The following is a 21,493-nucleotide window of genomic DNA, read 5'->3' as shown; positions in this document are numbered from 1 at the left end:
GGCACAGAAGGATGTCCATGTTGGGTTTTCACTTTTGTCTGCACCGAGACACGCAGCCTGCAATGGCAGTCTTGCATGTGCTTGGTGAGGAGTTGGTCCCATAAGGTGGCACAATTCATATTTCAGCCCTTATGTACTCATTTTAGTGCCTAGGCCCTAGGTACCAGGGGTACCATTTACTGGGGACTGACAAAGGGTGCTAAGGTTTTTGCCAATCGGGGGAACAATTGTACAGTTTTGGGGGAAGAGCTCTGGCACTGGGGACCTGTTGACAGGAACCCAATGCACTTTCAGTCGAAATCCCATCATTTTACCTGGCAAAAAGTGGGGGTGACCATGTCAAAAAGGGGACTTTCCTGCATTTTCCAAAATCTGTTTGGATTTTATAGTGTTTATGGTTGTATCTGTCTTATTAACTTAAGTTTTCTATACACAATAGTGATAAAATAGCAGCATTGTTTTTACTTTGTGCCGGAACATTTTAACAGTTGATATAGTAGTTATGTCCATTATGGAAGCAGCATTTACATTAAATGTTAAGTTTGCTTTTAAAATCAGAAATTAGTCTGTGGCTTGACTAGCTGTTCTGTCATATTTCACTAGTTCTAAACTGTTTTTATGCTTGATTGTGTCCTGTAAGTAATTTCCCAATAGTGTAATGTACATGTGCCTTACAGCGTGGTATTAGTAACCGGCATCAGTTTGTCTTGTGTTCTGATTTGGCTTGCAAATGCCAGGTGTAGCCCCACAGCTGTATTCTGTGGAAGACTGGCAGGGAACATGGGAATGATAAAAGGTGAGGCATGGAATATATTTAACCCTATTCAAATCTTCTGCTCCTCTGTATTAATTTTCCTCCCTCACCCCCTTCCCCTCACAGCAGAGCACGCAAGTCGAACGTCTCCTATCGGAATGCCTCAATGATGCCAAAGGAACCAGAAATCCGCGAAATGAAGATTTTTATTGACAAGAAGTATGAGACGGTCGTCATGCCAGTGTTTGGCATCTCTACACCATTTCATATTGCCACCATCAAGGTGCGGCTGAGCCTTCTTTATAGATGCCCTATAGGACAGTCATGTGTTAAGAATTGATGACATTGGAGCAGTATGTTATGAGCATTCTTTTGGGGCAAAGCCGGATAGGAATAAGGTGATACCTACTACAATGCTTCTGTTCGGCATGTGCTACGTATATTTGAGAGATTTGTTTAGGTAGGCAATAAATGTAAATTGATACTTGTATAGCGCACTACTCACCCGCAAGGGTCTCAAGGCGCTTGTACGAATACCGCTGTGGAACCCATCCTGGCTTTCCCTGTGAGGCGTCCACTCATGGGCACCCCCAAGGTGGAGGCCAGGCATCCTTAGCGTTGTGGGGGCCGTTGTGGAGATTAAGCAAGCTATTGCCCAGAGTTGCAGAGTGGGACTCCATGATTGGAAGAGGCACCAAGGCGAGAATTATCAGGTCTGTGGAATTTTTGAGCCCAAGTCCCGCCGAGGCGGGGAATTGAACCCTGGTCCCGGGCTAGACCTCTTCATCAGGGTCTGCCGCTCTAATCATTGAGCCACACTTCTCCACCGCAATGCATACCCATTTTTTCTTTAAAAAGTGGCGGTTTTCATTTTAGCTCCTAAAGTGATGCAATGTAGTAAAACAATGACCCAGTCTAAAAAAAAAAAAAGTTTATTCATTTTTACTATTTAAGTCTCTTGTTTTTGAGTCTGGTGAGTGGTGGGGTATGATATAAAGGTCCTCGAAACGCTTATTGACAAAAAAAAATGCATTATCGTTGGAAAAAAGGTATTTGTTGTTTTTAGCTGTCAAGGTTGTATTTTCTCTTTCAAGAACATAGCATAGTCACCTCTTAATGATTATATTGTTGAGGCTGTGCTTGAAAAGTGTAATCCTTTTCCCTTTGATGTGAGTTTTCTGGGTACAAGGGACTTTTGCATGAATCCCTTCTGCTATGTCTCCTGCCACAGGACTGTTCTAATAACTTTTTTACGTTTGTGTTTATTTTTTTCTTGCTTTCTTTTGATGGGTTTTTCTTTTTTTTTTTTTTTCATCGTACAGAATATCAGCATGTCTGTTGAGGGTGACTACACCTACCTCCGCATAAATTTCTTCTGTCCTGGCAGTGCTCTTGGCCGGAACGAGGGTAACATCTTCCCAAATCCAGATGCCACTTTCGTCAAAGAAATGTAAGGCTTAAGAACCAGCTAAATTTGGTGGGGGTGTGAAAGATTGAATAGAGAGCTGTGGAAGGAGTCAACCACACTTTCTAGAGTTTGATATGTATTATTGATAAATTGCATAATGATATGACTTACTCAGTGCCTAATCTGTACAATGTGCTCAGTGCCTCAACTGCAGTAGAACAGGATCCTGCGAAACGCAACAACTTTGTGATGGCACTGCAGTCATACTAATGGACTATTTCACAGAAGGGAGAAACTCCCGGTGCATACCACAGGCCTTGTGGAATGACAGGTTTGTGAGTACCCATGCTTAAGGGTATGCTAAGACATGCAGACGACATCTTTAAAGATCCGTTTCAGGCACGAAGTCATACACCAAGGGTAGATAAAAAGTATAAATCTGCACCATCTGATCCAGTTTACATCAAGGGTCAATTGCTATTAGATTCTTTAGTGGTTTCTAATAGCCGTAAACGGGCAATCTCACAAACAACGGTGAATGCCCCTCTTCCAGACAAGGAATCTAAACTAATAGATGCCTATGGGGTAAAAGAGTAGCTGCACAGGCAGCCAATCACTGGCGTATTGCCAATAACCAGGCTCTTCGTTCTTGCTCCAATTTCTACCTGATGAACACAAGTCTAAGGTACACAACATAGTTCAGGAAGGAAAGCTAATTTCAAACACATCTATTAGATGCACTTTAGATGTATCTCACACTGCGGCTCGTGCAATCAACACCAGTATCTTGCTAACAAGGCATGCCTGGCTTCGAATTTCAGGGTTTAAACCTGAAGTACAGGCTTCCATCTTAAATTTATAGCACAAAAAAAGGGGGATCAAAGCATAGACACCTGCACCAGTCCTAACGTCCCTGATAATTGCACCAAGTAAAGAAAGGTGCAATGGGCTTGGGACACAACCCCCTAAGTCCCATATAGAGAAACAAGAAAAAGGAAAAAGGGGGAATTTTATTCTTTCGTTATCACTCTGACATAGTGAAGACAAAATAGCCCCGCATACTCCTGTATATTAAATACATATACCAATCATTAATAGACCATATTCACAATGGAATAAATTTACATTCAGCAATTGTTTTTCCAAGAGAAAGAGTCTGAAGAAATCTTGGATAGTTACAGCTCATTCTTTATTCATTTTCTTTTTTAAAATTTCAAAATTCCCAACGCGTTTCGTCCTCAATCGGACTTCTTCAGGGCTTGAAATGTACAAACACTCGTTCATAAAGATAGTCCTCAGAGTGTACACCAAAAAAGATTTAGAAGCTATATATGTTCAGGTATGGGTGTCATACCTGTTCAGAACCCTCTTAATTTAGGTAGGTATGTCAGTGAATGTAACGCCCGTCTCCATGCGGTCATCTGGTTCGATAGAAAACTTACCTTACTCCAGTATTGGAACTTTCATAGATTCCCATAGCTGTATCATTCCCTGTCGTCGGAGTGGGAGTCTCGGTAAATAGAAAAATAACATAGCAGTATATACAAAAGAGAAAGAAAGGCCTAGGCCTCATCTCATTTTGTAGCATATCCACCTCTTTTTGTAAAAGAGACCAAACTAAAGCAACAACCAATCAGATTAGCCTCACCCCATAGAACCTCACTGAGAGAGCCTCAGATTTTCTACTGCACGTTGTGCTAAGGGAGTCTCCACTGAGCTCTGCTCAGATTTCTCTTCAACTTCTGGATTTTTTCATCTTTCACTGCTATTTCTCTTCAGGATGTCAGACAAGGAGAAAAGGGCTGTATTTAAAGCTTGTGCCACTTGTTCAAAGAAAAGGCTTTATGTGGAGGACAAGCATAAAGATTGCATTTATTGCTTGAACCCTGACCACAAGGCCACGGACTGTAAAATCTGCCAGACCTTCTCATCAAAGACCCTTCGAGACGGCGAGGGACGTTTACTAACCTGGCTACAAAAGCTAAAGTCACAAAAAGAGACTGTATCCAGTGACAGCGATGAGACCTCCTCTGCAACATCTTCGAGGAGATCCCAAAAAAGGGGTAGGTCTTCTCCTTCAACTGGCCCCCCTGCTAAGGCCTTGCAAAAGACCTCTGATAGGTCTGACAGGCGTAGTCCCTTAAAATCTCCTCACCGAGGTGCAATGGAGAGGGAAGGACTGGTTTCTGAGGTACTTTCTACTCAAAAGGCGAGCCAGGGGCCTTCTATTCCCCCTCCACCATCTGGGAAACAAAAGCTGTTCAAAAAACCAGCTTCAGTACCTTCAGAGGGGAAAACTGAAAAGAAAATCTGTCCGTCGACGACTACATCAAAGATTCACCTGACGTTAGACGACTATGATGACTACATCGACGTCGACGATGGTGACGACGACAACGTCAGACGATGACGATGTAGATGTCATCTACAGTGGTATTGACGAGCTCATAGACGGTTCCGTCGACTATCATTCCATCGTCGTCGATGGTCCAAATTTCATCGGCGATCCCTCCGACCTAGTCGACGATTAAAAAAAGTGGAAATTTCTATTAAAAGAAAAATTACACCAGAGATGACATCTCCTCGGAGGGTGGCACCATTACCTCCGGCACTCCTTTTAGAAGAGGAGGATTTTTCAGATGAGGAGGATGGTCCTTATGGGGATCCATATAGTCCATTCCAATTACGAGTAAAATACCAGGACTCAGACTCGGAAGACTGTTATGGACCAGCAACAATACATGCCACAAACAAGACCACAGGAACAGTTGCAGCAGGGCATGAGAGCCATGCCGTCTTCGCTCATTACTGATCAGCAGCTCATGTTGGATTATAAGAGGTTCCATCACATCCCTCTGACCAACTATCGGTGCAGGTTCCATCACTGGTCCCGCTTGTCTGGTTGGCCAACCAAAACCGGATTCTGTCATATCTCAAGCGGCCCAAAGAAAGTCGAAGAGTCCGTCGGCGCCCCTTATCACACCACCGGTTAAGGAGGGTAGGCGACTACACAATGTGGGAAAAAGATTCTCTTCTATGTCCAGCCTTCTTGTCAGGGCAGCAAACGCCTTGACAATTCTGGGATGATATGATCGCCAAATGTGGTGCAATTTATCTCCATACATTGGCCAGCTACCAGAGGAATCGAAGGCTGACGCAAAGCAGATTCTGGAGGAAGGAGAGCGTTCTTCTTCAGAGATCATATATTGCACTATGGACATTGCTACCACTGCTTTTCTCGCTTTGGCTGGTGCTGCAGTCCTTAGACGGCAAGGTTGGCTTCGGGCCACTTTGCTTCGCCCGGAGGTTCAAAATAAAATCCTAGACCAACCGTTTGATGGAAAATGCTTTTTGGCAAGCACGTGGACGATGCACTGCAGGAAATAAAAAAGGATACAGATATGGCAAAGTTCCTTTCCGTGGTGCAAGAGGGAGAGGTTTTTCTTCGTACAAAGGTGATTATCAACAGCAGTGCTATTCCTCCTATTCACAATAAGTGCAATCTTACAGACCCCAGTATTGCCAGGGCCAATCGTCGTCTTTCTCTCGCCTGCCTTCAAGAGGATGACATGGATGTCAGGGAAGAGATTCTTCTAAACGTCAATAGCGGCGTCCAGGCTCTGTCTACTGTTCCTTCGCCCCCTGTAACACCAGTGGGGGGCAGGATCTCACAATGCATCCACAACTAGGAGATCATCACATCGGATCGGTGGGCCCTCAATATCATCCGGTTTGGCCACACGTTGGAGTTTCAACACCTTCCACCATCCAGAGCCCCTCGCGCCACCGAATCGAAACATCTACACCTTCTACGTCTAGAAGCTAACCAACTGCTTCTCAAAGGAGCAATAGAACCGGTGCCTCTGTCCCAACGAGGCGAAGGATTCTATTCCCAGTTCTTTCTCATTCGAAAGACAGTAGAAAAGTGGCGTCCAATTTTAGACCTGAGGGAGCTCAACACCGATCTCATAAAATGATCGTTTTGGATGGTATCCCTAAAGGACCTTTTGAAGCTTCTCAACCCAAGCGATTACCTGGCCACTCTGGATCTAGAGGACGTATACTTCCATGTTCCGATCCACCCAGCCCACAGGAGGTTTCTACGCTTTACAGTAGCCAAGAGCCACTTTCAATTCAGAGTCCTGTCTTTCGGACTTAGATCCACGCCACGGATTTTCACGAAGGTATTGGCACCAGTTGCGGCATTTCCCAGAAAACAAACGCTTCAAGTTTTCCCTTACCTGGACGACTGGTTAGTAAAGGCACCATCGTCTCAGGCAACTATGAAGGCAGTCGAAAGTTGAATTCAACTTTTCCAACATCTGGGACTTCAGCTGAACAGAGACAAATCAGTCCTCTATCTTCCAGGTCAGCCAAGTTTCTGGGGGCCATTCTGGACACAACTTCTTGCAAGGCTTTTCCATCAGAGGAAAGACAGGACAGATTAATTTCCTCCGCCCGTCGTTTACAAACAGGACGGTCTGTCTGTTCGCCTATACAAATCTCTTCTAGGATCGATCTCCTCTTGCATTCCATTAATTCCGCATTGCAGACTTCGTATGCGTCCGCTCCAAGAGCAACTAGACATGCAGTGGCGCCAAGCAGAGGGATCGTTTGACAAGATAACCGTCACTCCTCTTATGAAAGAGGCCGTCAGCTGGTGGATGATCAGAGACAATATCTCGAAGGGTCTCTTTCACAGTTGCTCCAGCTCCTTTGATACTTACAACAGACTCCTCTCTAGAAGGCTGGGGAGCGGTCTTGCAAGACCTTCAAGTGAGCGGCCACTGGATGCCCGAAACAACGCATTCTCCACATCAACCTTCTGGAAGTCAAGGCAATTCGGCTAGCGATCTGCTCTATGAACAGGCTCAAAAGGAGGTCTCATGAGTTGAGCAAGAACCAAATTGAGTTGCCACATGGGAGGCGGAGGTCTGACCGGAGGGAAAACTCTAAATAGTCCTTTTAAAAATTGCTTGACAATTCTTGCCGACCAGAGAGAAGGACCAGAATCTGTCCGTCTGAATCTAGAGATCGCAGCCAGGTGCACTTTGATAGAAGAATGAGCAAGACCTGACTTGGCCAGAGACAAAATGTAAGGTAAGATTTGATGAGGAAAAGGGATGGATGTTCTCTCGGCGGCACCACACGCAGAAAATTTTCCATTTGGAACTTTAAGTTTTATTCGTACTTGGTGCACGGGCCTGAGCTAGCACTTCCTTAAATTCCTGAGGAATATCTAAGTTCTGAAATTCTCGGTGTTCAGGAGCCACGCAGTCAACTGAAGTGAGCTCCGATCTGGATGCACCACTTGGCCCCGGGACATCGTCAATAGAGAGGGAATTGGCCGCAGATGAATTGGATGATCCTGAGAGAGCAGGAGGAGCTCCGTGAACCAAAACTGACAGGGCCACGCTGGTGCTACTAGAATCATTGTGCAAGGTTCTGCTTTGATCTTCCTGAGCAATCTTGGAATTAGCTGAATTGGCGGAAAGGTGTAGACAAATGCGCCTGACCAGGCCATCGAAAGCGCATACCCCAACGACCCTTGATGGCGTTCCCTGCTTGCGTAAAAGTGGCATTTTTTGTTCTGTGGAGTGGCGAACAGGTCTATGGACGGAGTACCCCAACGATTGAAAACCTTCGAGTGTTTTGATCCAACTCCCACTCGTGACAGACCGACTTCAGACGGCTCAACGTTTCTGCTGTCGTGTTGAGGGTACCCGGAAGATGTTCTGCTGAAAGAGCGATATGAAGATGAATCGCCCACTCCCAAATCACTTGGGCCTCTTTGGAGAGTAGCTGAGATCGAGTTCCACCCTGTTTGTTCACATAGTGCATAGCCGTCGTGTTGTCTGTACGTACTAGGAAGGTTGAATTCCGTATTCGTGGGAGGAAAGCCTGTAACGCTAAATTCCTTTAATGGAAAGTGGCCCTACTCCTCGCTTTAACCTCTGCCAGGAGGGTTGGGGAACTTCAAGCTCTCACTATAAAGGATCCATTTTTACAGTTTAAGAAGGACACTCTTATTCTGAGAACAAATCAGAAATTCATTCCCAAAGTGCCTTCGGATTTTCATTTGAATGAGCCGGTCATTCTAAAATCTTTTTTGCTCGACCTACGACTCCAGCGGAAAGGTCTCTTCATTCCTTGGATGTTCAAACATGTTTAAAATCCTATCTCCAACGCACCAAGGATTTCAGAAAATCTACACAGCTTTGTCGCTTTTAGTGCACCTCGCAAAGTTCTTCCCCTTTCAAAGCAAGGACTTGCACGTTGGATTGCCAGTGCGATCCATTACTGCCATCAGGCGGCTGGTAAGCCCCTAGAAGGGCGGGCGCACTCCACAAGATCAGTTTCATCGTCTGCTGCTCTTTTCGCTGGAGTGCCGATCAAGGACATTTGCAGGGCGGCTACATGGAGCAGTGCCCATACATTCACGAAGCATTAATGCTTGGACTCTTCCACGCGGAGCGAGACAGCAGTGGAAGAAGCAGTCCTCCGGAACCTCTTCCAATGAGCGGTGAGCTTTCCCTTCTAACCCTCCTTCCTGTTATTGCTATTGCACATTTTGTATCATGATGTTTTCTGACTAATGTTTTGCAGATGATTATTGCTTATGTGACTATACATACAAGGTTATGCTAGCATTTATTTCACAAAATGTGCATTGTTGCTAACTGTTAACTACTCTGATACAAGCTATGGGAATCTATGAAAGTTCTAAGACTGGAGTAAGAAAACAAGTTACTTACCTGTAACTTTGGTTCTCCAGTATTGGTAACTTTCATAGATTCCCATGCGCCCACCCACCTCCCCTGGGAAAGCTCAGACATCAGCAAATTTGGTTACTCTGAGGCTCTCTCAGTGAGGTTCTATGGGGTGAGGCTAATCTGATTGGTTGTTGCTTTAGTTTGGTGTCTTTTCCAAAAAGAGGTGGATATGCTACATAATGAGATGAGGACTAGGCCTTTCTTTCTCTTTTGTATATTCTGCTATGTTATTTTCTATTTATCGAGACTCCCATTCCGACGACGGGGAATGATACAAGCTATGGGAATCTATGAAAGTTACCAATACTGGAGAACCAAAGTTACAGGTAAGTAACTTGTTTTCTTTTGATAAAGAGCATCTCTTTGGACCTGTTGTAGACACTTCCTTAGAGAAGATGAAAGACACACATGTTGCTAATGGTATTGTATAGCATAGCAAATGGTTTTAACTTAATGAAAGGCGAGTCCTATTGCATTTTTAATGATTTTTTTTTTTTATTCAGCTTCACTTCAAGGCGAAAGCTACATGAACCAAAAAAAGTTAAGTCAACCAAACAAGGCTTCTCTTCTCAGGTTCCTTAACAATGCAACTAGCTGTTCGGCAGAAGAAAGGGAGGGAATCGAATTGTGTGTTTAATTTCTCAACCGAAACAGGGAATGCCCAGTCGTCCCCAGATAGACTCCATTTAGCAGAGAGACTGTTTCTCCTGTATATTTACTGGCCTGGAAAAAGTTCTTAGAGCGTATATTTACAATCCCAAACTCTAAAAAAAAAAAAAAAAAAGTGCTATATAGTCAGGACAGCATTTCATTAACATCACATCAAGGGACTTGCGTAGTTTTTTGGGGGTGGGTAAAAATGTTGTTTTAGGAAAGGAATGCATTGCCTATATTAGGATTTAAAGAGCAGGGGCAAGATGTACTAAAAAAAATAGAAAACCACCAATACGTTTTCAGGTCTGTTTTGTTTGAAGCGAAAGTGTACACAATATTTCAAGTAGTCATCCACGAACAGTCTTTCATGGCGTGCAACGGACTCGTTCTTTAAATAATATTCCCAGATGGCCTTCTTTCAGAAAACGCAAAGGAAATTAACTTATTTTTTTCAGAGACGCCCTAGTTATATATATTTATTTTAATTCAGTAAGTAACTACAGCAGTCTAGAAAAGATTGGACGTGAAAAGTCGATAAAATGAAACCACGTCAGTGGAAACGCGTTAATAAAACCAGGTTCTTCAACAGGCAAAGTGTGAATTGTTCCATTACTTAGCCCTCCTCTCCTTCCTGGTATAATGTTCTACTTGCCTGGCATGGCTAATCTGAAGCACAGCTAAACCGTTGTAAGAAAGTGGCTCTGTATATACTGTTCCCAAATAGGTACAGTGTGCACAGAGTCCACAGTCCCCAGAGGTTTGGCAGAGGCTTAAGTTAGATATAACCTTACTCTCTAAAGTGGTAGCTTGGTCGAGCAGTAAGGCAGTATCAGAGGACAGTGTAAAGCATTTGTCATACAGGCGATTTTTAACAAATATTTGTAAGTTTGCAAAATCGAAACTTTTTCAGCAAAAACCAGTGCAATGTTATCCTATGGAAGGAAATTCAAATTGCAGGTAAAGTAGGTTCTCGTTACTTTTGTAATCCAGTGCTGGGCTCCTAGGTTTAGCCCTGGGACATCTATCTAAAACAGGTAAGCAATTACGTTTTCACAGTTGGTGCGATTTTTAAAGAATATTTGTAGTTTTGCAAAAATCGACACTTAGAAGAAATATCACAGAAAAACAGTCAATGGTTTCCTATGGAAGAAAATTGGGTTAGCAGTAAGTATGATTGGAATTACTTTTCTGGGTCAGTGATGGGCACCAAGATCCAGCACTGGGATCTCTCCTGATAGCAGGTGAGTATTTTCGTTTTCGTTACTCGGTTAATTTTATGTGAATATTTTAAAGTTTAGAAACGCCACACTAAGAATTTCCAAGTTAAACCAGTCAATGTTACCCTATGTAAGAAAAGAGTTATCGGTTTTTGGGTAAGTATTAGACTGGCAGAGTTGCGGTTGTGGGCATAGACTCGGGGGTCCCCCAGGGTCAGGTCAGTACAGTTGTTGCACCCTCAGCGGCACTGGGGCAGCCGGGTGCAGAGTGAGTTAGGCCCAATGTTATCCTATGGGTGGCAGGGGGCCCTTGGTTGGTGGCTGCTGGCTAGCAGGCCACGCGGCTGTGGGAGCTGGGCTCCTGGTCACTTGCTCAGGGCAAATGGGGAAGTAGAGATTGCACTGCCAGGGGCACTCGGGTGGCTGGGTGCAGGGTGCTTTTGAGCCGTCGGGCGCTCAATGGATTGCAATGTAGAAGCTCAAAAACGAACAAAGGCTGCAAGCTCGGGGACGAAGATTCTTCAGGTGTGACCACCACTTCGAGAGGTAAGTTGGGTAGTTGGAGGATAGGTAGGCACCCAGGAGCTGGGCACAGGGGGCTGCAGGGCGCTGCGTGCAGGGTTGCCTTTTGGTGTTGGGAAATCTTACCGTCTGCTGGTCGCGTTTGGAGGGGTCCCTGGTTCTGAGGCTGCAGGCGTCAGGAGCGCCGAGGTGGGTCCTTGGGTGCTGGATTCGGGGTCACAGTCGCCAGGGGGACGTCCTCGGGTCCTTTGTCCACTCCACTCCAGCACAGGCCAGGCATGGCGGGTGAAGTGTGTGCAGGGTTTGCGGTTCCTGGCTCATGCCAGGGGTCAGTTACTTGCTTTGAGCAGTACCACTGCTCGTGGGAGTCCCAGTTGCTTAGTCACAAGATAGCCAGGTCCTCCGTGGTTTGTGAGGTTGCTAGCCACTGGAGATGCCAGGGTTTAGCAGGAGCAGGTTCGAGGGTCGAAAGGGCTGGTAGGGCTGGGGCCAAAGCAGTTGGTGTCTTACTCTTGTGAGCAGCTGCACGGCAAGTCTTCTTGTCTCTTGATCTTCTTTGCTGTTTCGGAATCTGGATCTAAGGAAGGAAGGTTCAGGGTGCCCCTAAATACTAAATTTAGGGGTATTTCAGGTAGGTAAAGGGCAGGGACCACTGGGGCCCTGGGGTGGGGTACACCCCCTGTCCTGCCACTCTCCTGTGGGAGGGGGCAGTAGCCTAGTCCTGAGTGGGCAGGGCTTCCCATCTTCAAGATGGCGAGAGAAGCACATCTCCGGGCCCTCGCCATCTTGAAGATGGGGATCCCTACCCAATCAGGACTAGACCACTGCCCCCCTCCCACAGGAGTGGCAGGATAGGGGGTGTACCCACCCCAGGATAGGGACCCAGTGGTCCCTGCCCTTTACATACCTGTAACGCCCCTAAATTTAGTATTTAGAGGCACCCTGAACCTTCCTTCCTTAGATTCCAGATTCTAAACCAGCAAAGAAGATCAAGAAATAAGACCGGCTGTGCAGCTGCTAAGAAGAGGAAGACACCAACTGCTTTGGCCCCAGCCCTCCCGGCCTGTCGACCCTTGAACCTGCTCCTGCTAAATCCCAGCACCTCCTGTAGCCATCAACCTCACAAACCCCGGAGGACCTGGCTGCCTTGTGACTCTAAGCAACTGGGACTCCCACGAGCAGTGGTACTGCTCAAAGCAAGTAACTGACCCCTGGCATGAGCCAGGAACCACGAACCCTCTCACACTGCACCTGCCAAGCCTGGCCTGTGCCGGAGTGGACAAAGACCCGGAGGACGTCCCCCCGGCGACTGTGATCCCGAATCCGGCACCCAAGGACCCACCTCGACATTCCTGACGACTCCTGCAGCCTCAGAGCCAGGGAACCCCCAACCGCGATCAACAGAGGGTAAGATTTCCCGACACCAAAAGGCACCCCTGAACCTGGACCCCTGTGCCCAACTCCTGGGTACCTACCCAACCTCCAACTACCCAACTTACCTCTCGAAGTGGTGCAGCCTTTGTTCGTCCTTGAGCTTTTCCATAGCAATCCATTGAGCGCCCGAAGGCTCAAAACCACCCTGCACCCAGCTGCCAGAGTGGCCCTGGCAGTGCAACTTCTACTCCTATCTACTTCCCCATTTTCCCTGCGCAAGTGACCAGGAGCCCAGCTCCCACAGCCGCGTGGCTTGCTAGTCAGCAGCCACCAACCAAGGGCCCCCTGCCTTCCGTAGGATAACATTGGGCCTAACTCACTCTGCACCCGGCTGCCGCTGTGCCGCTGAGGGTGTAGCAACTGTACTTACCTGACCCTGGGAGACCCCCGAGTCTGTGCCCAGAACCTTAACTCTGTCAGTCGAGTACCCAAAAGCCGATAACTCACTTTTCTTTCATAGGGTAACATTGACTGGTTCCTCTTGAAATGTGTGGAGTTTCTAAACTTTAAAATATTCACCTAAAATCAACCGAGTAACAAACGGAAATACTCACCTGCTATTAGGAGAGATCCCAGTGCTGGATCTTGGTGCCCAGCACTGACCCTGAAAAGTACTCACGACCGTACTTACCATTAACTCAATTTTCTCCCATAGGAAACCATTGACTCTTTTTCTGTGAAATTTCTTCGAAGTGTCGATTTTTGCAAACTACAAATATTCTTTAAAAATCGTACTAACTGTGAAAACGTAATTACTTACCTGTTTTAGATAGATGCCCCAGTACTGAGCCTAGGAGCCCAGCACTGGATTAAAAAAGTAACGAGAACATACTTTACCCGTAACTTGAATTTTCTCCCATAGGAAACCATTGTCTGTTTTTCTGTGAAATTGCTTCTAAAGTGTCGATTTTGCAAACTTATAAATATTCCATAAAAATAGCCTGTATAACTTAAACGCAGTTTCTCAACTGCTTACAGGTGGTACACTAGTGCTGGATCTAGGATCCAACACTGACCTAGAAAAAGTACCCATAACCCCACTTACCTTGTAAGTGAATTTCCTTCAATAGGATAACATTGGTAATTTGATTAGAAAAAAATTCCAAGTGTCAACTTTTAAAATAGCAAAATATTGCTTAAAAATCACAACAGTAACAAACGAATTTACTCACTTGTTTCCAAGAACTGTCCCAGGACTCAATCTAGAATCCAGTCCTGGAGTTAGAAAAGTAATTCTGAAATTAATCAAGTGCACATAACTTAAAATTCTTATTGAGCTAAATGTATTATTGTTTGAAATTGTGTTGCCTATTGCAACAAACTGTAACTATTATCTGCAAAAGTCAACTGCCAATTGCAAAGTATTAAAGTAAAGCATCTCATTCTGAGAAAGTATATTTTGATACCTATTGTTGGTTCTAAAGTAAAACAAACATATATTTTTTTTTTATATAAACCATTGGCCTAGAGTTCAGTTCTTGTGTATGTGAGACCATTTGCTGACTGTGTACAACAAATGCTTTACACTGTCCTCTGATACTGCCTTACTGCTCAACCAAGCTACCACTTTAGAGCGTAAGGTTATATCTAACTTTAACCTCTGCCAAGCCTCTGGGGACTGTGGACTCTGTACACACTGTACCTATTGGGGACCAGTATATACAGAGCCACTTTATTACACAAACTTCAGTTTTCAGTGGAGCCATCATGGTGCTGTGGAGTTCGTGATGACGATCTCCCAGCACCATATACTCTTAAATGGCAGCACTGCACTTACAGTGCCCAGGAATGGACCTGGGTACTGTAGGGGCACAGGGCTCATGCACCTGTACCCACACCACTGGCATAGGGCACCCAGCTAGGGGGGTGGCTGATGTATGCCAGGACAGTGTGTGTTGTGGGCATGGCACACAGGGATGTGTGCCATGTCGACTTTGTTTTGTTCTGTACCCAGACACTCAGCCTGCCAGGACAGTGTGTGTACAAGGGTACAGGGCCTCTAAGGGTGGCACAATAAGTGCTGCAGCCCTTAGGGGCCTTCCCTGGTCACAAGGCCATGGGCAGCTAGTGTACCATTTACCAGGGGCTGACATGTGGCCAGAGTTTGCCAATTTGGGGTTTAGGTTTCAGCACAGTTTTAGGGAAGGAACATAGGCCCTGGGTACCTGATTGGCAGGAGCCCAGGGCACACTCAAAGTACATCAGCAATTCAGCAAAAAGTGGGGGCATACCATGCAAGAAAGATGGCACTTTCTCACAACCGTGCTTAGTATCCATTATGGCAACAGAACAGACATTCTATCTAGCATTTGCTGCTAGTGCCAGCAGCAGCCCAATTCATGTTCTTTTGCAGCGTAACTGGAGAAATGAGGCACCTCCCCGTTCCAACCCTTTCAACTCTACAGGTGGTTTCTTTATTTGTATAACATTCAAGCTAAGCCGAGGTTAAAGAACAACTACAACAAATAATGACTTCTGTGTAGCATGGGCACTGCCAAAACTGGAGTTTCTCTCGATTTAAGAAATCTGGACATTTCGCCGTCCAGATGGCAGCCGTGGTAACAAAAGGTAATCTTCTGTGTCTGGTGTTGGCTGTGAAGTGTCCATGGTATAAATCAAATTGTTCTCTGCTTACAAGCGAATATTATAAAAACATATTTTGAGTGCACGTATATCTTGTACGTAAATGTGTTTAGTAATGCCTTTGTTTTGTGTTTCCCTTCACAGCTACTGGTTGTGATTTTAATAGTGCCGGAGGATCTTCATTAGTATTCTCCCATGGGGAGATTTCACAAAACCCCTTCATTAGTGAAAATAAAGGCTGGCAGACTAGATCTTTTGCATGCAAGGAGAATGTCGGCCTTACCTCGGTCATTTGTAACATAATAAGCACAAGCACAATGATTGCAATGCGGGAGCAATGGGGGAAGGGTAGAAATGACGCCTGTCTAATAGCTTCTCTTGGAAAAAGAGGCCTCATTACAGACCAAAATATATGGTACAAATTTGCAAATTTGCTGTCTCGAGAGATTGATACTATAAATAAGTTAATGTCCGGCTATGTTTATGGCTATTTTGTGTAATGGTTTATTTCTTGCCTTGGATTCTCGTTCACCAGCAAAGCTGTGCTCGTATTTATTTTTATTTTTTTCTCTCTGCATCATTCCCGGAATACAGATTGTAATCATTTCGCCACGCGCAGTAATTTCATTAAAAATGTAACCTTCCAGCTCAAGAGAAGCGTTTAATTTAAATGACACATGATTTCTCTGTCAGAGGGTCACACGAGGATACAGAGGCGCTGCGCCAAAGAGCATCCTTCAAAGCACTTAGAATCAAGAGCTGTTTGCCCATAGAAACGGGAATTAATATACCACGGAGCACAATTACTGTCAGAGCTTGCATTTCGGATTGGATGCACTGTGCCAAAGAGCATCCTTCAAATCGAATCACTTAGAATCAAGAGCTGTTTGCCCATAGAAACGCTGTTTGCCCATAGAAACGCTGTTTGCCCATAGAAACGCTGTTTGCCCATAGAAACGCTGTTTGCCCGTAGAAACGGAAATGAATATACCGCGGAGCACAATTACTGTCAGAGCTTGCATTTCGGATTGGATTCAAATTAAGGTCCAGTTAGCAACAAAAAGGCCCCACACAAAGGACTTAAAGGGTGAGGGAGAGCCGCTGCGGCAGCCAGAGAGGAGACTGCAAGGAGCTCAGGCGGTGCGGGCACTCTTACGAGGATACGAATGTGAAGAAAAAGGTGCACACAGACTTATGAAGAAGTGTGTGTACTGCTGCTGGTAAAAGATCAAATCCCGCTGGGCGTGACCAAAAGGAGACAAGGCGGCAACAAGGAGGGACTAAGAAGCCTCCTTTACAATCAAAAGGCAGCGTTTTGCATGGAAGCAGACGCTAGCCAATTAAAAAGATGAGCAGGGCTTCAACTCCACCACTGAGAGCTTCGGAATCTGTATTGATTTCAAGAAGCTCTCGGATGCCGAGAGCGATCTCCAGCCGAGACCTAAGAATTATCCAATCTGGTTATTGCCTGGAGCTTACCAACAATCCTCCAAACATTCTTCCTTGTTCACACAAAATGTCACCAGAGCATCTACACCTCCTCAAACAGGAGGTTCACTCTCTTCTGCAAAGGGAGCTATAGAGCCTGTACCATTAAAATATCAAGCATCGAGCGTGTACTCACTATACTTTCTAATACCAAAAAAGGACAGTGCTCTCATGCCTATATTAGACCTCAGAGAGCTAAATCAATATGTTTGAGGCATGTGGGCTGCTGAATTCATATCTGTGCATAGATCGCCGCCTAGTGTTGGGTCCGGATGATTGCACATTGTTGTCCTGGAAGAGTCTTCGAAGTATCACGAGATAGGTGACTCCTCCCCTGGACTACAGTGCGCATGGGCATCCTCTCCATCCTTAGATTGTTTTTTTCCGCCATTGGGTTCGGATGTGCTTATCTTAGCTCAAGTTGGAAAATTCAGTTTAAGGCCAAAAGGCCTTTAGTTCTCGTCGGTACTGTTCCCGTTCGGTATCGACTGGTTTCTTTAGTGCTTTAGCACCTTCTTCAAGCTTTTCGGATCCGCTTGGTCCGAACATCGAACTTCGATCGATCGATGGAATCGAGGATTCCCTTCAAAAGGTGTCCTTTATGCCACGCGAAATACCCACACATCGACGTCCACCCGGTATGCAACAAATGTCTCTCACCGGATCACGATGAGTCGAAATGTATGGCCTGTGCCCGATTCCGCTCGAAGAAGACTCTCCGGAATCGACGGGCAGCGAGATTGGAGGCGCAGCAATCGGCGCCTGCCCCAGCCAACATCTTTAGCACCGAAGACGAGGACGCCGAGAGCGTGGAAGACGTAGACTCCAGCCCCGCTTCCGAACACGACTCCCGATCGGAAGACGACGATGAGGTGATCTTTCAGGGAGAAGAAGTCGTCGAAGAGGTAGGAGAGGACGATGAGGCCCTTGGGGCTGAGGAAGATAGCTCCAGCGAAGAGCTAGGCCAATCCGTCGATACGGAGGCCGAAAAAATAAGTCGTCATAAGGCTCAGGTCGAGGGATCGCCTTCGGGCCTTACCCAAGATCAATCTCACGGTTCTTCGGCCCCACCTCCAGGCCCGGCCTCGAACATTTCGCAAGAGCCATTATTATCGAAGACTACTGGATTCCCTTCAGCGAAACCGAAACCATCCATCGCACCAGTTCCATCGAAACCGAAAGTGAAACTGGTTGTGATCGGCTCGAAGGCCTCGAAGCCCTCCACTCCTTCGACGCCAGCAAAGGTCATCGGCTCCGACCGCGCAAAAAGGGATTTCGGTGCCGAGCTCACCGCAGCGGATACGGGTGCGGAGCCGAAGAAGAAGGCCCTCGGTCCCCACAAGGCGCCTCGGCCTCTGGCACCGAAGACTACGGCCCAAACCACCAAAGTCAAGGTGGCCACCCCGTCTGCGTCGACGTCTAAGACGGCGGCGCCTGCCAAGTCATCGACTCCGACGAGCGTCGATACCTCCCTTCGGATCGATGACCCCATGACTGCAAAGAAGTCAGATGCCGCTTCAACGCCTACCTCCAAGGTGACGATCGGGTCCAAGGAGCCATCTGCGTTCACCGTGCAACAGGTCTCGGCATCGTTGCCACGCATCAGAGAACGGGCAGCCCTCCACTCTACGTCGGGTCCCGACACGCACAAGGCTTCGAAAGCACACTCGGCGCCGGCCAACATAACGTTTGGGTTGCCGCCGCCCACGGCGCCGAAACTGTTCGAGATTCGGACACGTGTCCGCCAAACACAGTCCCCATCCACTGGGCAAACAGATTTCGAGCCTTCACAGCCACAATTTATCGATGCCAACACTAGTAGGTTGATGCTCCGCAAGCGGAAAATCACGCCAGAGAGAGGATTGGACTCCTACAAAATTCCTCTCAAACACAAATTGCCGGCAGGATCAGAGCCAGTGCTTCATGAACACTTTCAACCCTTTCATCAGGATCCACTGTCCTTTTCTCCGACGCCTTCAGAGGCAGACGCAGGAGAGGACTATGTAGGGGATGATACCACCTACCCTGGGGATATCGATCCTGATGATCACTTGCAAGACCCAGATCAGGCATGGGATGACCCCACCGACCAGGGTACCGCACCAGATACCCATGACACGCAGCTTTATAACATAAAGTCATCTCCCACAGAGGACACTGCTGCCTTTAATGCCCTCATAGAATGGGCTGCTGCCAATCATGGAGTAGAACTCCATTCTGACACTGTCGAAGACGACTTCTTGGTGGACACTTTCGCCTCTTCCGAAAAAACTGTCAAAACTCTGCCCATGTTAAAAGGACTTCTAAAACCTGCAAAAGACATTTTTAAAGAAACAACCAGGGCACGGGTGCTAAACCCCAGGATTGAAAAAAAATACAAGCCTGCACCCGAAGACCCTATGTACATTAGGGGTCAGTTACCTTTAGACTCCATGGTTGTTGCTAATGCTCGCAAAAGAGCCCACTCACAAACAACGGGTGATGCTCCTCCCCCAGACAAGGAGTCCAAAGTGCTGGAGACATCAGGCAAACGGATTGCAGCGCAAGCAGCAAACATCTGGCGCATTGCCAACACACAGGCACTCCTGGCCCGTTATGATAGGTCCCACTACGACACACTAGAGTCACTACTACAACATTTGCCATATGAATATAAAGAGGCAGCGGAGCTCCTTATAAGAGAGGGGCAACTCCTTAGCAATGCATCCATCAAGTGCGCACTGGATGCAGCCGACACAGCGGCGAGGGCAATCAACACAGGCGTCATGTTGAGGAGACACGCGTGGTTGAGAATCTCAGGCTTCAAGCCTGAGATTCAGAACAATATCTTAAATCAACCGGTCAACCCAGACTATTTATTTGTCCCTGAAGTTGACACTACCCTCGAGAAAATTAAAAAAGACACTGACACTGCGAAATCAATGGGGGCTCTGCAGACGCAGCAGTTTCGTAGTGGCTCCTTTCGTCGCCCCGGGAATAGAGGAGCAGCTAGAGGTCAGGGGTCACAGCAGCAGTACACTAAAGGGGGCACACAAAGTACCTATGATAAAACCACCAGAGGTGGATATCGTGGCTCCAGCACCAAGGGCAGAGGACGTTGTTACGGCAACACCAGATCCTCCCCCAAAAACAAACAGTGACGCCCTCTCCCTGCCCCCCGACCACATAACACCTGTCGGGGGGAGACTCCAACAGTTCCTGTCAGCATGGAAAACCATCACCACAGACAGGTGGGTCAGGGACATTATCCATCACGGTTACTGTCTCGAATTAACGTCCACTCCACCCAACATACCGCCAAAGCACCGTCCTATGTCCGTAGAGCACTTGGCATTATTGCAGCAGGAAGTGCTAAGTATGCTGCAAAAAGGTGCAATAGAGGTCATGCCCGTCAACCAACAGGGGACAGGGGTGTACTCTCTGTACTTCTTAATCCCAAAAAAGGACGGGTCGCTCAGACCTATACTAGACCTGAGACCCCTCAACCACTACATTCTCTCAGAGCATTTCCATATGCTCACCCTACAGCAGGTTCTCCCGCTACTCAGTCAGGGAGACCTCCTAGCCACACTGGACCTAAAAGATGCGTATTTCCACATACCCATACACCCATCACACAGGAAATATCTCAGGTTCACTATTCGGGGGCATCACTATCAGTTCAAAGTTCTCCCCTTCGGAGTAACAACAGCACCCAGGGTCTTTACCAAGTGCCTAGCAACAGTGGCTGCACATCGACGGAGACAACACATTCACGTCTTCCCTTACCTGGACAACTGGCTTGTTCAGGCAAAGTCAGCCCAGCAATGTGCCAGCCACATGTCCCTCACCATTCACCTTCTTCACAGTCTGGGATTCTCACTAAATTACCCAAAATCACATCTCCAACCCGCACACGTACGACAGTACCTGGGCGCGGCCATAAACACTCTGGCAGCCACAGCTCAGCCAAATTTAGTGAGGATCGACAGCATGCAACTGCTGATCTCCAAGTTCAAACCTCAACACTCCCTTCCTGCGCGAGTGTTCATGCAGTTGATAGGCATGATGGCCTCCTGCATTTTCATAGTCCCGCACGCGAGACTACATATGCGCCCGCTTCAGGAGTGCTTAGCACGTCAATGGAATCAGGCTCACGGACAATTAAAAGACCTAGTGTTGGTGAGCGGTCGGGCATACAACTCTCTGCATTGGTGGAATCCACAAAACCTTTGCAAGGGCCGACCGTTCCAAGAGCCTGTTCCACAAATAATACTGACGGCGGACGCCTCTCTCCAGGGTTGGGGAGCTCATGTACTCACTTACACAGTGCAGGGACTATGGACGATGCAACAAAAGAAGATGCACATCAACGTTCTGGAACTGATGGCAATCTTCCTAGCCATGAAGGCATTCAAAGTACACTTGTGCAACAAAGTCGTGTTGATCCGGACTGACAACATGACTGCCATGTACTACATACAGAAGCAGGGAGGAACACACTCTCCACAGTTGTCTCATCTGGCTCAGAGCATGTGGAAGTGGGCCATTCAGAGGAACATATTCCTCATGGCGGAACACCTCCCAGGCAAGGACAACCAGATGGCGGATCTGCTCAGCAGACACAGCCACCAGATGCACGAGTGGGAGCTACATCCGTCAGTTCTCCAACCGTACTTCC

General features: G+C 46.8%; 1 protein-coding gene across 1 annotated transcript in view; it reads left to right on the top strand.

Moving 5' to 3' along the window:
• Positions 1-881: 881 nt before the first annotated feature.
• LOC146871833 (FACT complex subunit SPT16) overlaps positions 882-21,493 on the top strand; it is a 257,766-nt gene continuing 237,154 nt past the window's right edge. Inside the window, exons 1-2 of the mRNA XM_085599783.1 lie at positions 882-1,037; positions 2,077-2,204. Of these exons, the coding sequence (XP_085455909.1) occupies positions 921-1,037; positions 2,077-2,204 (245 nt within the window). The 5' untranslated portion in view covers positions 882-920. The remainder of the gene's footprint in view (positions 1,038-2,076; positions 2,205-21,493) is intronic.

The sequence above is a fragment of the Triturus cristatus genome, chromosome 1_1, assembly GCF_964204655.1.
Source record: "Triturus cristatus chromosome 1_1, aTriCri1.1, whole genome shotgun sequence".
NCBI classification, from domain to species: Eukaryota; Metazoa; Chordata; class Amphibia; order Caudata; family Salamandridae; genus Triturus; species Triturus cristatus.
This window is presented reverse-complemented; position numbering and strand designations above follow the sequence as displayed.